We start from the raw sequence: 22,404 nt of genomic DNA on the forward strand, positions 1-22,404 counted from the left end.
GTTAACATTGTATTGTAAACTACTTTAGGCTATTATGGGAAGCAGTATATGAAACTGAAGAGAATAGATAAAATTATTGTTTACTTATCTGCTTAAAAATTTTTTTGTTACTAGTATATTCATTTATAGAATATACAAACTTTTATTCATATTGCTATAAACCTTTACAATTAAAATGCACTCTCAAACTAAGGAGATGAAATGAATAAATGTATTACCAGTAACAAAAATATTTTTGAGTTACAGTGTATGTTTCTGGTATTTATATTTTGATATACCCCTTCATTTCTGGTACTTATCTGCTTAACCATATGACCATATAAAACAAAAAGTAATTATAAGTTATAAAATTTAAACAAATGAAACTCACAAAGCCATCCTTCAACACAGAAATTTCTGAAGCCACTATCAGGCTCATTTTTGAAAGAGATGGACGTCCAAAAAGTGACATAAATCAGCATTTGGACGTTCATCTCACAGAGATGTCCAAATCGGTATAATCGAAACCCGATTTTGGACGTCTTTCTCTGCAGTCTGTCGCAAGGACGTCCAAATCTCGAGGGGGTGTATTGGAGGCGTGTTTAAGGCAGGACTTGGGCGTTCCTAAGACTTGGACGTCTTTGAGCCATAATAGTGGAGGAGTGGCCTAGTGGTTAGGGTGGTGGACTTTGGTCCTGGGGAACTGAGTTCAATTCCTGGTACAGGTAGCTCCTTGTGACTCTGGGCAAGTCACTTAACCCTCCATTGCCTGCCACATTGAGCCTGCCATGAGTGGGAAAGCACGGGGTACAAATGTAAAAAAAAAAAATGGAACAAAACAAAGATGTCCAGGACTAAAACTTGGACATTTTCAGCTAGACTTGTTTTTATTACGAATAAGGCACAAATAGGTGCCCAAAATGACCAGATGACCACTGGAGGGAATCGGGGATCACCTCCCCTTACTCCCCCAGCGGTCACTAACCCCCTCCCAACCCCAAAAATTGTGATGAAGAACATTACTTGCCAGCCTCAGATGTCATACTCAGGTCCATTACAGCGCTTGCAGGTCCCTGGAGTAGTTTAGTAGTAGGTGCAGTGCACTTCAGACAGGTGGACCCAGGCCCATACCCCCCTACCTGTTACACTTGTGGAAGAAACAGCAAGCCTCCAAAACCCACCAGAAACCCACTATACCCACATATAGGTGCCTCCCTTCACCTTTAAGGGCTATGGTGGTGGTGTACAGTTGGGGGTAGTGGGTTTTGGGGGGGGTGGGGGACTCAGTACACAAGGTAAGGGAGCTGTATACCTGGGACATTTTATGAAGTCCACTGCAGTGCCCCCTAGGGTGCCCGATTGCTGTCATGGCATGTCAGGGGGACCAGTCTACTAAAAATGCTGGCTTCTCCCACATCCAAATGACTTGAATTTGGACGTTTTAGACTTGGACGTTTTTGTTTTCGAAAATGGCCGAAAATCAAAGATGTCCAAATCGCAAGACGTCCAAATCCAAGGACATCCATGGTATTTTCAAACACAAAAGATGGACGTCCATCTTTTTCAAAAATGACCTTTTCCCCACCTTGTAATTTGAACGTCTTTGTAAAGTGTCCAAATTCACACTTAGACGTTTCTTTCGAAAATACCCCTCCACGTCTTCACTAGACATCTAAACACAATGCAAAGCTACACATCTAATATCCATAGGTAATGTTCCTTAACAAGGCACCCTACAACTTCCTATATGTACTTTTCAAGCAGAAACCTTTAGGAGAAGGGAGGTTAAGAGGGGCATTTTCGATATGACGTCTAAATCCGATTTTGGACGTTTTTCAAAAAACATCATGAAATCCAGTAGTGAACATGGTCATTTTCAAACTAGAAAAATTTAAAAATTTTGTTTCGAAAATGGCCATTTACTAGATGTTTATGTGCTCAGTGTGTCTATGTTTTAGGAACGTTTTAGAAAAAAAAAAGTCCAAGGAAAAAATGCACAAAAACAAGCCATTGGAATGTATGCAGGGCCAGCATTCCTAGTAGACTGGCCACACAGACATGCCAGCAGAGCAGTGGACTTCACATAGGTCCCATATCTTGCCGTTACCCCCTTATATTGTATTGTGAGCCCTCCAAAACTAACCAAAAACCTACTGTACCCAACTGTACACCGCTACTATAGACCTTATGCCTGCAGGTATCACCTATATGTATGGATAGTAGATATTTGGTGTTTTTTAGAGGGCTTACACATTCTACCACAAGTGTACCAGTTAGAATGGGATATGGGCCTAGGCCCATTCTCTATAGTTCAGTGCACTGACTATTAGGCTACTCCTTGGTCATCATATCAAGCTGTCATAGAGCCTGGTATGTACTGTCACTGTCACATCTTAGGGGCCTTGGAGGGGGTCAGTGACCACTGGTGAGTAAGGGTGTCATACCTTAATCCCTCCAGTGGTCATTTGGAGGGGCATTTTCGATAGAACGTGTAAATCAGAATTTCGACGTTTTACAAAAACGTCCAAATTTTGAACAGGAAAGAAGGTCATTTTCGAAAAAGGTAGATGTCTATCTTTTTGTATTTGAAAATGCTATGGATGTCTTGTGATTTGGACGTCCTGTTCTTTTGGTCCATTTTTGAACAAAAGACATCCAAATACAAGATGTCCAAAACAGAGGAGGAGTGGCTTAATGGACGTGTAGCGGGCTTTGATCCTGGCAACATGGGTTCATTTCCCACTGCTGCTCCTTGTGTCTTTGGGCAAGTCAAATGCACAAGGGGAATTTTTGGATATGACATCTGTCTGAATTTGGACGTTTTTTGTAAAACGTCCAAAATCAGAACGGGAAAGGTCATTTTCTACAAAAAAAAGTCTAGTCTTTTCCTTTTGAAAATGCTGTTTGGAAAAATGTTTTGTAATTTGGATGTTTTATTTTTTGGTCCATTTTCAAACAAATACATCCCAATGCAAAATGTACAAAATACACAAGAAAATCCACAATAAAGTGAAACCATTCACATGTTCTAAGTGTGGTAAAAGCTTTGGTTGTAATGTAAATCTCAAAGTGCATCATAAAGTCCACATGGGAGAGAAACCATTTGCATGTATATAGTCTGGTAAAAGCTTTGGTCAGAAGGTAAACCTCATAATGCACCAGAGAATATACACAGGAGTGAAACCATTTACATGTCCTGAGTGTGGTAAGAGCTTTGGTTGGAAAGGAAGCCTCACATGGCATCAGAGAATGCACACAGGGATGAAACCATTTACATGCACTGAGGAAGTAAAAGCTTCAGTTGCATTGGGACAGGTAATTAGGAAATGTACACCCTTGCTATGAAGTATGGAAAAATAGCACTCTGGTGTTTAGATATATGTATTGAGACCCCCTTTTCATGTATAGATCTGAATTCAAGGCCCAAATCTAATGATAAACAATAGACACAAGGCTCAGATGTTATAAAAAAAGAAAATAGAAAGCTTGGCATAGGTAGAATAGTGGAAAAGTGACATCCCAGGAAAGTAATAGGACATCCTTGGGGGCACTGCTGTGGACTTTATAAAATGATCCCAGGTACACATCTCACCATTGCTCCCTTACCTTGTCTGCTGAACCCCTCAAAACCCACTACCCTCAACTGTATACCACTACCATAGCCCTTACAGGTGAAGGTAGCACCAATATGTGGGTACAGTGGGTTTCTGGTGGGTTTTGGAGGGCTTACAGTTTCCTCCACACGTGTAACAAGTAGGGGGATGTAGAAGCCTGGGTCCACCTGTCTGCATTGCACTGCACCACTACTAGACTACTCCAGGAACCTGCATGCTATTCTAATTGGCCTGAGTATAACATCTGAGGCTGGCAAGTAATATATTTTGTATGAAGTCTTTATTGAAAGAAAATACAATTGTCCAACAGAACAAAGCAGGAATGGACCTCATATTCTTACATAAAATGTCATACCACATAGCATAGGCAATATTTTAGTCAACACAAAGCACACAGAACATCACATTGCCATCGCAGTAAGCCCGAACCTGGACACTGGTTTGCCACTATGCATGAACAGACAAACCCTCCAAAACTTCAATCTTTATAGAACTTTTACAATTATAGAACGTATCTCATACCCCTAACCCATCCTTCCCTGGCAAGTAATATTTTAATCACATTTTTTGGGATGGGAGGGGGATAGTGACCACTGGGGGAGTAAGGGGAGGTGATCCCCGATTCCCTTCAGTGGTCATCTTGTCATTTGGGGCACCTCTTGTGTGGAGTAGAGGAGTAGCCTAGTGGTTAGTGCAGCAGACTTTGATCCTGGGGTTCAATTCCCACTGCAGCTGTTCATTATAAAAAGAGGTCTAGCTCAAAACATCTAAGTTTTAGTCTTGGACGGCTTTCGTCCAAGTCTTAGGAATGCCCAAGTCCTGCCTTGAACACGCCCATGGCATGCCCCCTTGAGATTTAGACATCCTTCTGACGGACTTCAGAGAAAAACGACTAAAAAGAGGTTTTGAAAATACTGATTTGGACGTTTTTGTTAAACATCCAAATGCAGACATGTCACTTTTTGGACGTTTTTCTCTTTTGAAAATGAGCCTATTGGTCACTTAGGGTACTTTTTGGTCACTTAGTCGTGATTGAAATGGGTCTAATTTTGGCCATAGACATTTTCATTTTGTTCCATTATTGCAGAAAAAATGTCTGTTTTTGGTACCACCCATGTCCTGCCCAAGACACTCCTCCAATATGCCCCCTTGAAATTTGGACGAACTGTGGAGCAAAACATATAAAATCATAACTTGGACCTTTTTGAGAGAAAAACATCCTTCTGCCACCTTGTGATGTTTTTTGGTTTTGAAAATGAGCCTCTAAGTCTGTAAGCCTCGAGGAAGTGAAGAGATCTAGAAGGGGCTTTAAGTTCTAACATCTTAGGCCTCTATACACTGGTGCCAATCCACTACTAATTTTGAAAGCAAGTCGATAACTTAAACAAGGTTGGAAAGGACTGGATTGAAGAGGGAGGAGAAAAGGAGGAAGGAAATATTGGAGATGGGGGAAGAGATGGGAGTTCCATCGGACCAGGAAAGGAGGATTCAGGATAAAGGAAGGGTGAGGAGAGAGGGCTCCAAATCCCTCTCTCCTCACCCTTCCTTTATCATCAAATCCCACCTGGAGCTGATCTCAGCTCTCTCTCAAACACACACACAGTAGCTGATCCCGTTATAAAAACAAAAGATGTGCCAAAGTCCTTTCAAGCCCATTATCCTGTCTCTTGACAGCAGCCAGTCTACCTCATTCCCTAAAAGTAGATCATTCCTTGTTACTCACTTCCTGAGTAAACAGGGGGGTTTACCAAGTCTTCCTGATTAATAATTGTTTATGGACTTTTGTTCTAGAAACTTGCCAAAACCTCTCTTAACTTCAGCGATACTAGATGTCTTGACCACATCCTATGGCAACAAATTAAACAGCTTGAGTACTCATTAAGTGAAAATGTACTTTCTCTTAATTTTCTGCCTTGTAACTTCATGGACTGTTCCATAGTCCAACTATTATTTGATGGAGTAAATAACCATTCACCTATTCCAAGTCTTTGTTTCACTGTCTTTATATTACATACACACACTCCACTTTTGCTGATCCCTTCCTTTCCCTCACAGGAAAGGAGCAGTGTAACCAGCAAGGCTCTTCCATAAGGATAACAACAGGACAATTGAGAAAATAAAGCGTTTATTCTTCAAAAGACCCAACACAATAACCTTCCATAGACACAATGAAAGAGCTTGCTCAACATCAAGTGCTCAGCACCCACTGACACCCACAAGGCTGGCTCCTGTGTGCTCCCCCCAACCTGTTTCCATCCCCTCTCCTACTCCTCTTCACTGTCGCGCCACTCCTAACCCTCCTCCCTGCTGATTTTCACCCTCCTCTCCTCTCCTCCTAATGATTCTTTTTTCACCCTCTTCCATGTTAAATCTTTCAGCCTCTTCCCCATCAATTCTTATCCTCACCCCACTTGGAACTCAAATCAGGATTTGACCACTATGGGACACCATCGTGTGGTTCAAATCCAAGTCAGCTACTGGTTGAAAAAGGAAGAGGACATGGTCCGAAGCACCACTGCTCTCCTCCTTCTGTGTTTGCCTCTTATTAATGTCTTGTATTACTCTTTTTCTTTCCTGTACATCCCCTCCTTTTATAGTTTACATTTTTAACTGTGTGAACCATTTAGATGTATTTATACAATTTGCAATATATCAAAAGAAATTGACTCTTCACTTTCCTTCTCTTACTGGGTGCCTGGTAGGAGATTATTGTATAAATGAATGTTGACATCTACTTTCCTGTGTAGAATACTAGACCAGTGGTTCCCAAACTTTCCCAGGTCACTGCACACCTAGGCTACACAGTTCCTCTCAGGTCTCCCCTCTCCCCCCCCCCCCAATGGTGTTGAGTCCTACCTTCTCTGGCAGGGATTCTCAAGCCCTGTCCGCTGAAGAGATCTGCTGCCCAAGGCCAGACCTTCCTGCTGCCTGCATAGTGAGCAAATAGATGGAATGCTTCAGCCACTAATGCCAGTACTCCTGTGAATGCCCTCCTTCTCTGCCCCTCTTCCATCCAGTGTCTGCCCTTTTTCTCTCCCCTCTTTCATCCAGGGTCTGTCCTCCTTCTCTCCCCCTTCCATTCAGTGTCTGCCCTCCATCTGTCCCCCCTTGCATCCAGTGCCTGCCCTCCGTCTCTCCCCCTTCCATCCAGTGTCTGCCCTCCTCTCCTCCTTCCATCCAGCGTCTGTCCTCCTTCTCTTCCCCTTACATCCAGTGTCTGCCCTCCATCTCTCCCCCTCCATCTAGCATCTGCCCTTCTTTCCTCTTCCATCCGTCTCTCCCCCTTCTATCCACTGTCTGCCTTTCTTCTCTCCCCCTTCCATCCAGCATCTGCCATCCTTTTCTCCCCCTTCCATACAGCATCTGCCATCCTTCTCTCCCCCTTCCCATCCAGCGTCTGCCATTCTTACCTGCCCTTTCCATTCAGCATCTGCCCTCCTTCTCTGCCCCTCTTCCATCCAGTGTCTGCCCTTTTTCTCTCCCCTCTTTCATCCAGGGTCTGTCCTCCTTCTCTCCCCCTTCCATTCAGTGTCTGCCCTCCATCTGTCCCCCCTTGCATCCAGTGCCTGCCCTCCGTCTCTCCCCCTTCCATCCAGTGTCTGCCCTCCTCTCCTCCTTCCATCCAGCGTCTGTCCTCCTTCTCTTCCCCTTACATCCAGTGTCTGCCCTCCATCTCTCCCCCTCCATCTAGCATCTGCCCTTCTTTCCTCTTCCATCCGTCTCTCCCCCTTCTATCCACTGTCTGCCTTTCTTCTCTCCCCCTTCCATCCAGCATCTGCCATCCTTTTCTCCCCCTTCCATACAGCATCTGCCATCCTTCTCTCCCCCTTCCCATCCAGCGTCTGCCATTCTTACCTGCCCTTTCCATTCAGCATCTGCCCTCCTTCTCTGCCCCTCTTCCATCCAGTGTCTGCCCTTTTTCTCTCCCCTCTTTCATCCAGGGTCTGTCCTCCTTCTCTCCCCCTTCCATTCAGTGTCTGCCCTCCATCTGTCCCCCCTTGCATCCAGTGCCTGCCCTCCGTCTCTCCCCCTTCCATCCAGTGTCTGCCCTCCTCTCCTCCTTCCATCCAGCGCCTGTCCTCCTTCTCTTCCCCTTACATCCAGTGTCTGCCCTCCATCTCTCCCCCTCCATCTAGCATCTGCCCTTCTTTCCTCTTCCATCCGTCTCTCCCCCTTCTATCCACTGTCTGCCTTTCTTCTCTCCCCCTTCCATCCAGCATCTGCCATCCTTTTCTCCCCCTTCCCATCCAGCGTCTGCCATTCTTACCTGCCCTTTCCATTCAGCATCTGCCCTCCTTCTCTTCCCCTTCCACCCAACATCTGCCCTCTTCTCCCCCTTCCATCCAGTGTCTGCCCTCTGTCTCCCCTCTTCCATCCAACCTAATCCCCCTCTCTGTTTCCTCAAATCCAGCATCTGCCTCCTCTCTGTGCTCCCCACCACACACACATTCTTCTCTGCCACTATTGCTTCTCTAGACCACCAGCAGCAGCAAAACAAGTTACAGCCACCACAAGGCAGGACTCTTCATTCACACGACTACCGGCTGTGCCCCAGAACAGGAAATGATATCCAAGGGGGTAGGTTCGTCAGCCACGCATATGAAGAGTTCGGCCCCCACGGTGGCTGTAGCTTGTTTTGCTGCTGCTCATGTAGTGAAGCAGCAGCAGCGGTTTGCGTGGTGGCAGGAGGGAAGTGGGGAAAATATGCCGTGGCACCCCTGTGAGTTTGCTGTGCCATAGAACTGGTATAAGTATATATATCTAAGTGCCAGAGGTACATGCATAACTTATAGTAATCTGTAAGTTTCGCTTGTAAGGCAGCCCCACCCAAACTCTGCCTATGTGTATTCCCATCTGCAAAATATGTGCTATATAAGATATGTGCAAATTTATAGAATAACACAAACAGAATTTTGGTGTGAATGTGCTTATATGCATATATTTGAAAGGGAAAGTTGACCTGGATACAGAGTCATGGGAGACCAGGACTCCTGAGAATATAGCCCAGTCAATATATAATCTTCTTACTTACAGACTCAGTGGTTCTCAACCTTTCTTCTGTTGTGAAATACCTAACAGACAACATTCATGTATGTGACATGCCAAACACTAAAATTCACAGCTAAACAAAGCACGTCTAAATATTTCATTGTTTAACTATAAGTTTAGTATGAATTTGCCTATCCCATATCCTAAAGCTGTATGCAACAAATCAGTCCCAGATTTATCACTTGTCATACAACAAAACAAACATGTATTCAAATTCTAGTGTCACCTAGTGTAACAGCAACACAAAAACTTGCAAATGTGCTACTCAGAAACTATGTGGCAAGCAGAATCTATGCACAGCAGACCGGCAACATTTTCAGTTGGGGCTGGAAGCAGCAGTTATTACTGGGGGTAGTGTCCTTGGCGGTGTGTGGAAGATCATCCTATTCTTCAGATACTCGGGGCCATTTCCTTTAAGGGCCTTGAAGATCAGACATAGAGTTTTAAATTTAGCCCTGTATTGTACTGGTAGCCAATGAAGTTTTTGCAAAAATGGTGTGATGTGATCACGTCGCTTGCAACATTCTATGAGTCTTGCTGCTGCATTCTGAATCAACTGGAGCTGGTGCAGGCCCTTTGTAGTCAGACCATTGTATAGTGCATTGCAGTAATCCAGTCTTGATGTTACTATGGCATGCACAACTGGGATTAGATTTACCTTCTCAATGTAAGGAGAGAGGCAACGTAGCTGTCGCAAATAGTAGAAGCAGCTCTTGAAGGTTGCTTGGATTTGGGGAATCAGAGTAAGTGTTGAATCTAACTGTATTCCAAGGTTCCTGACGTGATTTGAGGGGGAGTTCATACTTCCCAAAAGGGATTCTTATGCTGGTTATTCCTCTCTATGCAGCTTAGTATCCTTCTGGCTACAGCCACTGCCATGTTACACTGTTTTATTACTACTACTACTACTTAATACTTCTAAAGCGCTACTAGGGTTACGCAGCACTGTACAGTTTAACAAAGAAGGACAGTCCCTGCTCAAAGGAGCTTACAATCTAATGGACAAAATGTGCAGACAAATTGGGGCAGTCTAGAGTTTTCCTGAATAGGGGTAGAAAGGTTAGGTGCCTTCAGATCCTCAGACACTATCACCTCAAGGTCCCTCTTCCTGGTTGTGCATATCTGCCCCTTGTCTCCTAGCACATACAGCTCCCTAGAATTTCTACTCCTCAAGTGCATCACTCTGCACTTCTTCACATTAAACTTTAATTGCCAAACATTAGACCATTCTTCTAACTTTTGCAGATCACTTTTCATATTGTCCACTCTCTCCAGGGTGTCCATTCTGTTGCAAATCTTATAGACAATGGGGCCGATAGTCAGACCGTGGGAGTTAGACCAGCTAACTCCCACGGTCGGTGCTGAGCCTGGATATTCAATGCTTGGGCCATTTCCAATGACCGGCATTGAATATCCAGTTTAATTTTGACCAGGTCAAAGATAACCGACTAAGTCAATATTCAGACTTAGCTGGTTATCTTTAAACCAGCTAAAGATATCCCATGTTTTCAAGTGGCCAAATATGGCCGCTAAACCGGCTTTAAAAATTGGCTGATAGCTGATTATATCGAGCGATATAACTGGCTATCTACTAGCTGCTAACCTGGGATATTCGGCGGGGGATAGCCAGTTAAGCGCTATTTAACCAGCCAGCAGCTGTTCTGGCTGGTTAAATAGTGCTGAATATTGGGGGGGGGGGGGGGAAGGGGGCACATTCTCAGGGTCGTGGACTCCCATGATATTGTGTCCAAATCAAAGGCCACAAAATTGGCTTTTGCTTTGGAATCGTACAGTTCCCCACAGATCTGAGGGAGACTGTGGTTTGAGAGAGCATCTTCTAGCCCTGCTTTTTGCTTGTAAGGGTGTTCACAATATCAGGGCAATTCTATAAAGTACACGCTAACAGTTATGCACTAAAACTACAGGCAACGAATACCATTTGCTCTTGATGTCTAGTTAAATAGTTTGCATTGCTCTTTTGAAAATTCTACTCTGGTTGTGCTTTTTTAATAAAATGATAATTGTTTGATGCTAACCAGAATGTAACTTCTTCCCAGGGTCACAGCCACAGCGTCCAGTGTGGGAGCAGCTGGAGTCCCTGCTGGAGGCGTTCTCACCATAGCGATTATCCTAGAGGCCATTGGACTTCCAACTAATGATCTGTCGTTGATATTAGCAGTGGACTGGATTGTGTGAGTACCCTTCTCTTCCTAACAGGACAAGTTTTCAATTGTATGGTTCAATCATTTTATTGATTTAAAGAGAAATGCGTGCTTGAAACATCAGCACTTCACTTAACATTATTGATGTACCCAATCACAGTAGATCCTTAGCGCTCCCCCCCCCCCCCACTCCCATTTCCAATCAAAGTGATCCTATTCCTACTAGCATTGGTAATTCTTTTCAAGACACTGCATCAGGAATTTGAATAACAGAAAATAGCCATCTGAGAAAAATATTCAAAATAGAGGAATTGTAGGGAATGGCGGGATACCCAAATTTCCAGCGAAATATTGCTGTACTTAGGCTGTTTTCAGAAATATTTGGCCCAATGTTCCAAGGAAGTTATGCATTCATCAGTGGTAGGTGAACATATTTTACTATCCTTGTATTTTCAGAACTTATACAGATAGGGGAGATACAAATGAAAGGCCTATTACAATCCATATAAGAAGGGGTCAAGTTTGGGGCAGGGCGAGGGTGGGCTGAAAAATTATACAGATAGCAGCAATATTCAGCCACTATCCAGATAACTTACACATTTAGTTTATCCCTGCCAAGTATCAAGTTTAAATTAAATGGATGGTGCCATTGTTGTGACCGCACTATCCATATAGTCAGTGCTGCTACCTATACGGATGGCAGTGTTGCATATACAGTACATATTAAGCGCTGACACTGAAATTATACATGGCAAAAAGATAGAAGAACAGTAACCCTTGCAGTCACGCAAACAAGTCAAACACAGCAAGGATGACAAAGGAAAGAGCAGCAGACGATGTCCAAACAATTGGCTTTATTGTAACATCCGGAGTCGTGTTTGGGCCTTCTATTGGATGTATGTGAATTCTTAGCTAGCCTTAATGAAATACATGTGATGTCTGATAACTTGCTGCTTTCTTCCAACAAAAAAGATGTGTGAACGCTTGAAGTTCAGGTTAAAAGCATCTCCACATATAGCCAGCAGCATTTACATGGGTAGATCTTATACACTTGTAACTGATGATTTCAGGAAGCTGCTGTTTGCATGTGGAGATCTCCAGGGTGCAACGATTTCAAGGGGGCATGGTATGTGCATGGTTTGGAAGGACTTACAGTGGGAAAACATATCTGACTCAAAATAAAACTTTCCATATCAGCTTTTGCACTAGCTCAGAAGCACAAACAGATTGTTTAAAAATGCCCGTTTAGTGTAGGGCTTTACATGAAAAATTAAGGTAGTAATTCTTCATAATTCCTTATTTTTATTTCCCTGTCAAATTTTAAAATGAAAAAAACAAATTGCAGTTTTGCTAGTTGGCGGCATTTATACATCTAGATTATAAATTGAACATACTCTATTCTGCCTGTTTATGTTCTGAGTTATAAAGAAAATTATTTGAATAAAAATTGAGTGAAACAAAAAATAGTTTCACCATACATACAAGTGCCACCACTTAAATTTGAAAGCTGCAAAATCGATATTTACACATAGAAGTTGCCAAGTTAATGCTGTTCTTTTCAGCACATGTAGATTTGTAAACTAGCAATATCAGCAAATGCAGGCACACTCCTGCGCGTCCTTATATGGATTTTCAAAAGGCTCTTCATTCAGCTGAGCCTTTTGTAAAATACTGCCAGGTTTGAGAATGCCGACCTGGAAGTCCCAATTCTTTCCTCAATGTGCTATACAAAATGGAGCTTTCATTCACTTATTTACCAGCCTGGCAGTTTGTAAACAAGAGAAATGTGAAAGCAAGCTTGGAACAGCCTTGGGATCTGTGTCTTCAGAAGAGATTTGCTCAAGGGCGTTACTTCATATTCTTATGGATCAATGGAATATTTCAATATAAGAGGAGCCAGTGATTTTCAACCTTTTTCAACTCGTGGTACTCTGACAAGGCGCAAAATTTGTCAAGACACACCATCAGTTTTTAAGGGTATATATTTTATCATTTAACAAACAAGTATTAGGATTATGTTTAAAGTTCAATAATTACATTTTTAATCAGTTTGTTATCTTTATAGTTGAATATTATTATTGAAGACACAAGTTGGCAAAAGAGCAACAATACACTTGAAAGATAACGAAATTAGCCACAAATAACATGTATTGAAAAATAGGGAAGGCACCATTCAAAAAATATTCTGATTCTCATGTCATCTGAGCTATAGCAAAATAAAACTCTCCATTACCAAGCATTGTAAAATTCAAAACCTGAAAAAAAAAATCCTGTTGTACAACAGTATCACTCATTCCTGTGATTCAAATAGCAAGAACCCTACATAAGAATAGGCAGCACTACAAATATTACACTGGGCCCAAAAACACCAAAACACCTCCTCCTACTAGTAAAACAGAACAAGTGGGACAGCTACAGGTCTTTACATACACAGAATCTGTATGCCCACAGAATACTGTACCTCAGTCACACGCAAAACACAGACAGACCCTGACCATATACAGAATGGAATCATAAATTAGAAATAGTGATATAAAAACAAAACTTGATCTGGGAACCCCAAAAAGTCAAACTAGGTGTATACCACAACATGGGAGAAATAAAAACAGAAATACATTTCCTCTTATACTGAACATAATACAAAAACATCCGCGATGTCTATTTCCTAAACTAACATAGTTTTAAAAATTCAAAATAAACACTTTTTTCTGCCTTTGTTGTCTGGACATTTTTCCTATCCTAATTTTTCTTTTCTGCTTTCCTGTCTGTCTTTTGCTCTTTCCAGGGGCTGCTGTTCATTTTTAATCTCTCTTCTCTCCTCCTATCTTGTTTCATTCCCTTATTACATCTGTCTCTAGCATATTGATCTTTCTGTTTTAGCTCTTTCCTCCCTTTCTTTTTCTTCCTCTGTCAACTCAGCTTTCAACTGCTTTCTCACCCCACAGTCCTCCATCTACTTCTTTTTAGTTTTCAACTATCAACTTTCCATCTCATTCTACCCCCCTAGCTCTCTCAGTTCCCGTCTCATTCCTTTCCCTGCATCCTAATCCCTTCTACCTTTCCTGTACTCCCCATTAACACATTTTTACCCTCTGTACATATTATCCTCCTCTCACTCATCTCCTTGACAACCCCCCATGACCTGTACCTCATGGTTCCCCCGTTCCCAGTTTCTCCCCTCCCGCTTCCTCCCTCCATCACCTGTTGGCCCCCACCCCACCTTCTCTTCCTCCTTTGTAGCCTGACAGCTGCATGTTTCTTCCCTCCACAACTCCCCAGCATCTCCCTGTATCATTTCTCTCCCATTCCTCCACAGGGTCCCTCCACAACCCCACAGCATCTCCCTGTGTCATTTCTCTCCCATTCCTCCCTGCCCCTGTGGCCAATATCTCTTCTTCTCTCTTCCCTCCCTCCCTGCCCCCTTGCCTCAACATTTCTTCCTCTCTCTTCCTTCCCTCCCTGCCCCTGTGGCCCAACATCTTTATCCCTCCCCCTCTTCCTTCAGACCCATCATTTCTCTCTTTCTTTCCCTCCACCCCTTGAATTCATCATTTCTTCCCACCCAAGTCCATCACTTCTCTCTTTCTTCCCTTCTTCCCCTCAGGTCCATCACTTCTCCCCCCCTTCCTGTCCATCACCCCCCCCCCCCTTATGCCCCTCTGGTCCATGGCTTTTTTCTCTCTTTCTTCTCTAACTCCCCTCTACTCCCCAGGTCCAGTATTTTTATCTTTCTTCCCTCCCCCAGGTGCAACCTGTCTCCCTCTCTCTTTCTCTCCACCCCCACCAACCCCATCTACTTTAAACCACATCTTCAAGGAGGTTCCCCGGCAGTGGCAGTAATTCACAGCCGCTGTTTGCAGCCTGCTTGGAGCCTCTCTTTGTCCCGGTCTCCCCCGTGTAACAGGAAGTTGCATCAGAAGGGGGCAGGTCGCAGCAGAAGAGAAGCTCCAAGCAAGCAGTGGCTGTGAATTGCAGACCGGGGTGGAGGGAGGGAGAAGAGTGGGAGAAATGCTGGTTCACAAAGGGGGAGGCACTGGGTCCCCTCATGCAGTGCTCAGTTGCCCGAACGGTCAGTCCCCCCTGCCTGTGGCACACCTGGGGAGCAGTTGCAGCACACCGGTTGAAAAACGCTGCCTTAGAGGGTAATTCTATAAGAGGCACCTAGATTTAGGCTCTAGGAAAGCACCTATTTGAGCCTACTTTTCTTTCTTAGTTACTAGCATAAACCACCTTACACACACCTATTTTGAATGCACAGACACCTAGATTGCAAAAGAATACAAGACTTTATAATCTACATGCACAAGCGTGTGTATCTTCCAACTCTGCCCATGTGAACAGCCACTTGCAAAATATGTGCCATCTCATCTTGATGCATATGTACAGAATAACTGTGTAGCCAGAAAAAGGTAATTTTACATACACTACATATGACTAGAATACTGGCATTTATGTACAGTCCTCAAGTTTCAAGTTTATTAAAAGCTTGATATACCGATTATGAGTAAAAACTTTCAAAGCAGTTTACAATAATTCAAATCTAGAAATAAGAAAGGAATTTCATCATGAAATAGGTAATAAATAGAATAAAATAAAACATAGAAAAGAAAGTAAGATGATACCTTTTTTATTGGACTGACTAAATATTTTGATTAGCTTTTGAAGATAACCTACCTTCTTCAGATAATTTTTTTCTCTGTTTTGTTTTATTTCTATTTATTATCTTTAAATGTGGACTAACACGGTGACCACATCACTTTACTCATCATGAAGTAGGAAAGGAATAGAAGAATATAACATAGAATATAAAAAATAAAAGCACTATAAAAAACTGTGGTTTTGTCACAGAGATCTCTCTCCAGGAGAACCTAGTTGGTTAAATAAGCATCAGTAAACAGGAAAGTCTTAAATTTTTCAAGGGATCACTCCATTCTTAAATCAATAGGGAGGGCATTCCATAAAGAGGAGGAGTGGCCTAATGGTGCCTTAAGTTGTGCGTGCTCATTTGGCGCACATAGAGGCATATTTTCAAAGCACTTAGCCTTCCAAAGTTCCATAGAAACCTATGGAACTTTGGAAGGCTAAGTGCTTTGAAAATATGCCTCATTGTCTCCTTCCACATATCTCTCTCAGGTCATTTCTCTAGATCCCCTCCTTCTTTAGTTCCAACAAATCTGCATGTTAAGCACATTGACCCCTCTTCCCTGTTACCTCTCTTCGCTTCCTTTCCTTCTGACTTTAGGGCTCATTTTCGAAAGAGAAGGACACCCATCTTTCGACATAAATCGGAAGATGGACGTCCTCCCAGGGTCATCCAAATCGGTATAATCGAAAGCCGATTTTGGACATCCCCAACTGCTTTCTGTCGCAGGGATGGCCAAAGTTCAAGGGGGCGTATCGGAGGCGTAGGGACGGCGGGACTTGGGCGTGCCTAATACTTTGACGTCCTCGACTCATAATCAAAAGAAACAAGGACGTCCCTGACTAACACTTGGACAACTTTACCTGGTCGTGTTTTTCTTACAACCAAGGCACAAAAAGGTGCCTGAAATGACCAGATGACCACCGGAGAGAATCGGGGATGACCTCCCCTTACTCCCCCAGTGGTCTCTAACCCCCTCCCACCCTCAAAAAATATCTTTCAAAATATTGATTGCCAGCCTCAGATGTCATACTCAGGTCCATCACAGCAGTATGCAGGTCCCTGGAGCAGTTTTAGTGGGTGCAGTGCACTTCAGTCAGGCGGACCCAGGCCCACCCCCCCTACCTGTTACGTTTGTGGAGGAAACAGCGAGCCCTCCAAAACCCACCACAAGCCCACTGTACCCACATCTAGGTGCTCCCCCTGTTCTGCTTTAGGTTCTTTCGAGTATATCTCTGTCAGACATAGACTATAGAGGCGGTCAAAGGTTATTACATAAACTTTATTCAAGTAAGTAAATGTGATCTTGGTCAAGTCACTTAACCCTCCATTGCCTCAGGTACAAACTTAGGTTGTGAGCCCTCCTGGGATAGAGAAATATCCAGTGTACCTGAATGTAACTCACTTTGAGCTACTACTGAAAAAGGTGTGAGTAAAATCTAAATAAATAAATATACCATACATTACCGCTTGAGGTGATAACATCTCCCGTCAGAGGCTGGGAAGTCCCAATGCAGCCAAACAGAGAGAGTCTCAGCGGGCACAAGGGGCCTAGGCAACACGTCTGTTCCTAGTGGAGACTTCTATCTGTTCAACTTTAACTCCCAGCTTTTATACTGACCAGTAAACATGATCTCATTCAATTGAATAAGGCTGACATGTAGCTAAGGAGTGACAGTTTCTTAATGCATCCCCAGGAACTGGCCAGGTTTCCAGAGATTCGTGTGAAACATCATCCTTAGTCCTGAGCAAGTTGTCATTCCATTTAGTACAAATTACTTCATTTAATATGATAATGCTATCAATTCCTATCCTTAGAGTCCATTACTTTCAAGAGAGCATTAAATATCCATATGGGCGTTCATTATGCACTTTCAATAAACATTAAATATGATAGGCAGAACTCATTATGTACTTTCAAGGAAACATTAAATATGATAACAATACTTAGGCGGAACTCAATGTCAAGCACAAACTTTTCCATTACACCCCCTTCACCCTTAAGGGCTATGGTAGTGGTGTACAGTTCGGGGTAGTAGGCTTTGGGGGACTCAGCACACAAGGTAAGGGAGCTATGTACCTGGGTGCACTTTATGAAGTCCACTGCAGTGCCCCCTAGGGTGCCTGGTTGGTGTCCTGGCATGTCAGGGGGACCAGTGCACTACAAATGCTGGCTCCTCCCACGGACATGGACATCCTTGGTTTCGATTATCGCCAAAATCAGAAACAACCAAGTCTAGGGGATGACCAAATTTCAGGATTTGGACGTCCCTGACCGTATTATCGAAATGAAAGATGGACATCCATCTTGTTTCGAAAATACTGGTTTCCCCACCCCTGAATGGGGACGTTTTGCAAGTACGTCCTCACCAAAACTTGGACGTCCCTTTCAAAAATGCCCATCTTTGTCTCCCAACCTCTTCTTAATCAGGCCAAACAGTGGGACTTGCTCTTGAGTTCTGGCCTTCGTAGTTCAGCCCCATCCTGAATCCATCGTGCTCAGCCCTCGGCATATTGGGCCTGGTTCCACTTGGGTCTCTTGCTTATGAAGCGCCAGGTACACTGCGCTGATCTGTGATGGAGGTCCAGTAAGTCTGTGCATTCTCTACAGGTTTTTAAATCAGCTTGTCATTACCATTGTGAGATTAAAAAACTAAGAGCTCTGCTGTTTTAGCAAACTGGTTCACTCTACTAGAGCAAATACTTGCACACTTGACTCTGTTCCATAGTCCTGGTATAGGATTCAGAAGCATGTTCTTATTCCTTTAGCTATGGGCATCATATCTTCCAGTCTTTCTTTATGCCTCCATCTTGGAAGCATGCCTCAATTCATCCTTTTCTTAAAAAGCCCAACCTCGATCCCCAGACGTAGCAAGTTATCATCCAATTTTCAAATCTCCCATACATCTCTAAACTGACAGAAGATTGTGTTTCATTAGCTACTTCAGCATGCCAAAACTCCCCATGTTCCCCATCCAAAACAAACAGGTTTTTGTGAAGGCCACAGCACAGAGATCATACTTCAGTCCCTTCTCAGTGAATTACACTCAGGCTTAGACAAAGCTAAAATAGTACACTTGATCTCTGTGTGGTGTTTGACCTTGTGAACCATTCTTTGCTTCTCTCCAGATTACAATCCATTGACATTACTGATACTGTTTACAACTGGTTCTACTCATTTCTCCACAGCAGATCTTTCTTTTTATTCTCACCCCTCTAATCCCCCTCCTACTCTGCCTCCTACACTCTTTCCTGTGGAATTCTCAAGGCTCGGTACTCATTTCTCTTTTGTTTAATATTTTTCTAAGTTCACTAACCACATTAATACAGTCTTGGCCTCTGCACCTACTATTGTGCAGACAATATCCTTTTAGTTCACTATGCTGATTTTTTATGTCACAATATTCTGCCAGTTCAATCTAGTCCGGATGCAGGTCAGCACTTGGTTTTCTGACAATCATCCGATTCTCAAGTCTCTCAAAAACAGTGACCACGTGGGTCACTAGCTGCCTCCCTCCCCCACCACTCTCCCCATATATCAACTCACTTCCAGTTACTATGACCTCTTCATTCAAGTACTTAGGGGTGTACATTGACCAGACCCTGTCTTTTGAGCTCCTCGACTCTCAAATGATCCTAATCTACTCTTTTATCATTTCATGACTAGACTAGTGCAACACAATCTACATGGGTTTGCCTCAATTGTCCAAACACATCCAAACTGTTCAAAACACTGTCCTACATATTCTATCCCATGCTTCAAAAGTTGAGCACATAAACCCCCCTATCAATTAAACACCATTGGTTGTCAGTGTTTTACCAAAATCAACTCAAGTTACTTACATTAGCATATAAGGCCCTTTATTCTGACACTCCTGCTTATCTCTCATTATTGATGAGCATAAATTTAGCCCTAGTAAATGTTCAAGGAGGCAAATTTAGGAGTATTATCCTTTGAATATTGATCCCTTAACATTTTTTGAACTATATACGGATTATTGACTGGAGCTACTGCTGTGTTAAAGCTTGTGTGTTTTATTCAATATAAAGTAGCTGATGCTAAAGATGACATTCATGTCTGCAACATATTTGTATGTTATAAATGCTCCCAACTCCCACGTCACTTGTTTATCTAATGACAAAATGTTACTCTGAGCATCTTCACATATCGGCCATATTACTTACAATATTTTTATTTCACGAATAGGGACCGCACCACTACTGTTGTGAATGTGGAAGGGGATGCATTGGGAGCAGGCATCCTACATTACCTCAATGAGAAAGACGCCCCAAAGAGCCACCATGAGCTGAGCGATGTGTACGTGGAGGCGGTGCCTAACTGTAAATCGGAGTGCGAGACATCTCCTCTAGTGATGCACAAGAATCCTACCTCCACCCCATCCAATGTGACTGAGCCTGAGGCAAAGGAGTCGGTGCTGTGATGTGTCGGAGTGGACCACTGACATATCGACCTGACCAGACTTCATGCACTGCTGTTGCAGGCTGCTAGAATACCCTCAAACTTTCAGCACCAATAGCACTGTGTGTGTGTATATGTATGTGTGAGTGTGAGTGTGTATGTGTGGACACCAGTCACCTTGTAAAATTTATGTGTCAAACAGTGGCGTACCTAGGTTGGCTGCCACCCAGGCCGGGTCACCACTACGCCCTCCACCCCCCCCCCCCCCCCCCCCCCCCCCCCCGAAGCATATCATCCTGATCACCTGGGGGTGCATGGAGCAGTTGCGCAAATGTTGGCTCCGCCGGTCCCCTGCCCCAGAACAGGAAGTAACATCAGAGTGGGCAGGGAACCGGCTGCTCTGTGCATACTCTTGCAAGTTGCTGCCTGCACCCGGGTTGAACTGCCCCCACCACCCCGCCCTTGGTACGCTAATGGTCTCAAAGTGTCTTGTTCCCCTCCAGTGCTAATCTAGCACAGCACTTATGTTTCCTTTATTTGATGATCACTACAAAATCTCTGACAGCTATTGCTCAATCTCTGATTTATTATAAACTAGCCGTTAAGCCTGTTAAAATGGGCGAGATTTGTGTTTTGCAAAATGTAATAATTCTCACCTCCATCCATCCATGTCCAGCAAACCTCCTCTCTCCCCTGCCCTCCCCCTCCCTCAATCCATGTCCAGCAACCTTCTCTCTCCCCTGCCCTCCCCCCATATTCGGCAGCCCTCCTGTATCCCCTGGCCTCCCCCTGTCCACCAACCATCCTCTCTCCCCTGCCCTCCCCCTATATCCAGCAACCCTCCTCTTTCCCTTGGCCTCCCCCTCGTCCACCCTCCCGTCCACCAACCCTGCTCTCTCCCATGCCCTCCCCCCCATGTCCAACAACCCTCCTCTCTACCCTGCCCTCCCCTCCCCTCCATCGATCCATGTCCAGCAACCCTGCTCTCTCCCCTGCCCTCCCCCCCATGTCCAGCAACCCTCCTGACTCCACTGGCCTCACCCCGTCCACCGACCCTCCTCTCTCCCCTGTCCTCCCCCCATATCCAGCAACCCTCCTCTTTCCCTTGGCCTCCCCCCCACCCTGCCCTCCCCCCATGTCCAGCAACCCTCCTCTCTGCCCTGCTCTCTCCCCATATCCAGCAACCTTTCTCTCTCCCCCCTGCCCTCCCCCCATGTCCAGCTACTCTCCTCGCCGCCGCTCCCTCCCCCCTCCATGCCGGGCCCCCTGCACTGACATGAGAGCACCTCTCACCTCCGTGTGAAAGTGCTGCAGGCAGCAGCAGATCACTCTGCTGCTGCCTGCAGCGCTTCCACACGGAGGTGAGAGGCGCTGTCATGTCAGTGCAGGGGGCCCAATACGGAGGGGGGACGGGAGCGACAGCGGCGACGTCGGGGATGGGGGGGTGGAGGTTGGTGCGCCAGCGATGTTTCTTCGTCTCCAGACTCCAGTGGCAAAGGCAGCGTCCGTTTCCCTCTCTGTTCCGCCCTCTGACGTCATCACGTCTTGATGTGAGGGCGGGACAGAGAGGGAAGTCTCTACTGCGCATTTGCGGGTGAGTCGGTCACTTGTCATTTATATGTTTGATGATTCTTTGACAAAAATTCCCTTATACCCATAAACTCACTCATTCATACACAGCACACCTCATTCTCCCCCTTCATCACATACATACAATCCAACAATACCCATGTACATTATAACAAATAAATATCCCCTCAATTTGAACTGTTAAACTGTTACATGGCACCCATTACAAGAACAGGGAGGTAACACATCTCTAATCAGGACCTATCAAGACATCGGCAAGCTGAATACTTCTTATAACAGAGTTAACATATATCTACATATCGTTTGGCCCAAGTACCATAGCCCACAGGGGCTCAACAGGGAAATTGAGTGGGTCAGCGTTTAGTGAGTGACGTATATAAGGAGTGATATCTCGAGGCTCCCCATGCGCATGTGCGGGCGTTAGTCCATTTCGGAATCCCGCCATCTTGTATGGTGCAAGTGGTATCCCAGGCGATCCAGAGTGGCTGGTAAGGTGTGGGGGGTTGTATTGTTTGAGCTATTTAATGTATGAGAATGTAATGGTTATGGGGTATTGTTGTTTGATTGTAATGTTGTAGGTGGTGACCCCTAATAACGCTTCCGATAGCGCAACACAGGCTGTGTAGGGTCCGATGAGCCAAACACATGCAGTGAATGAAACTACGGTGGAGAATTACACTGATGTGAATACATTTGTTGTGGCACCGGTGGAGGATTAACAGAGTTGAGGAATTGTTACAACCAGGAAGGACGGTATCACTACATGAGAATGCATGATCACCACAGTAATGATTGACATACCAGCAAAGGGTTTTCAAGATGGCCGACTAGAGAGTCACGCCGAAACTGGCTCCGTGGACCTAGGTCGATATCGACCAAATATCGGAGCCAACCGATGGACTTGCGGCCACAGGTGCAGAGGACAGCAATCCACTAACCGGATGCTGC

The 22,404-nt window shown here is 44.3% G+C and overlaps 1 protein-coding gene across 1 annotated transcript in view; it reads left to right on the forward strand.

Moving 5' to 3' along the window:
* The window catches only part of SLC1A4 (solute carrier family 1 member 4), a 129,567-nt gene extending 109,568 nt beyond the window's left edge, over window positions 1–19,999 (forward strand). Inside the window, exons 7-8 of the mRNA XM_030196355.1 lie at window positions 10,700–10,834; window positions 19,654–19,999. Coding sequence (XP_030052215.1) covers window positions 10,700–10,834; window positions 19,654–19,888 — 370 coding nt within the window. The 3' untranslated portion in view covers window positions 19,889–19,999. The remainder of the gene's footprint in view (window positions 1–10,699; window positions 10,835–19,653) is intronic.
* The last annotated feature ends 2,405 nt before the right edge of the window (window positions 20,000–22,404 follow it).

The sequence above is a fragment of the Microcaecilia unicolor genome, chromosome 3 (genome assembly GCF_901765095.1).
Source record: "Microcaecilia unicolor chromosome 3, aMicUni1.1, whole genome shotgun sequence".
NCBI lineage: Eukaryota > Metazoa > Chordata > Amphibia > Gymnophiona > Siphonopidae > Microcaecilia > Microcaecilia unicolor.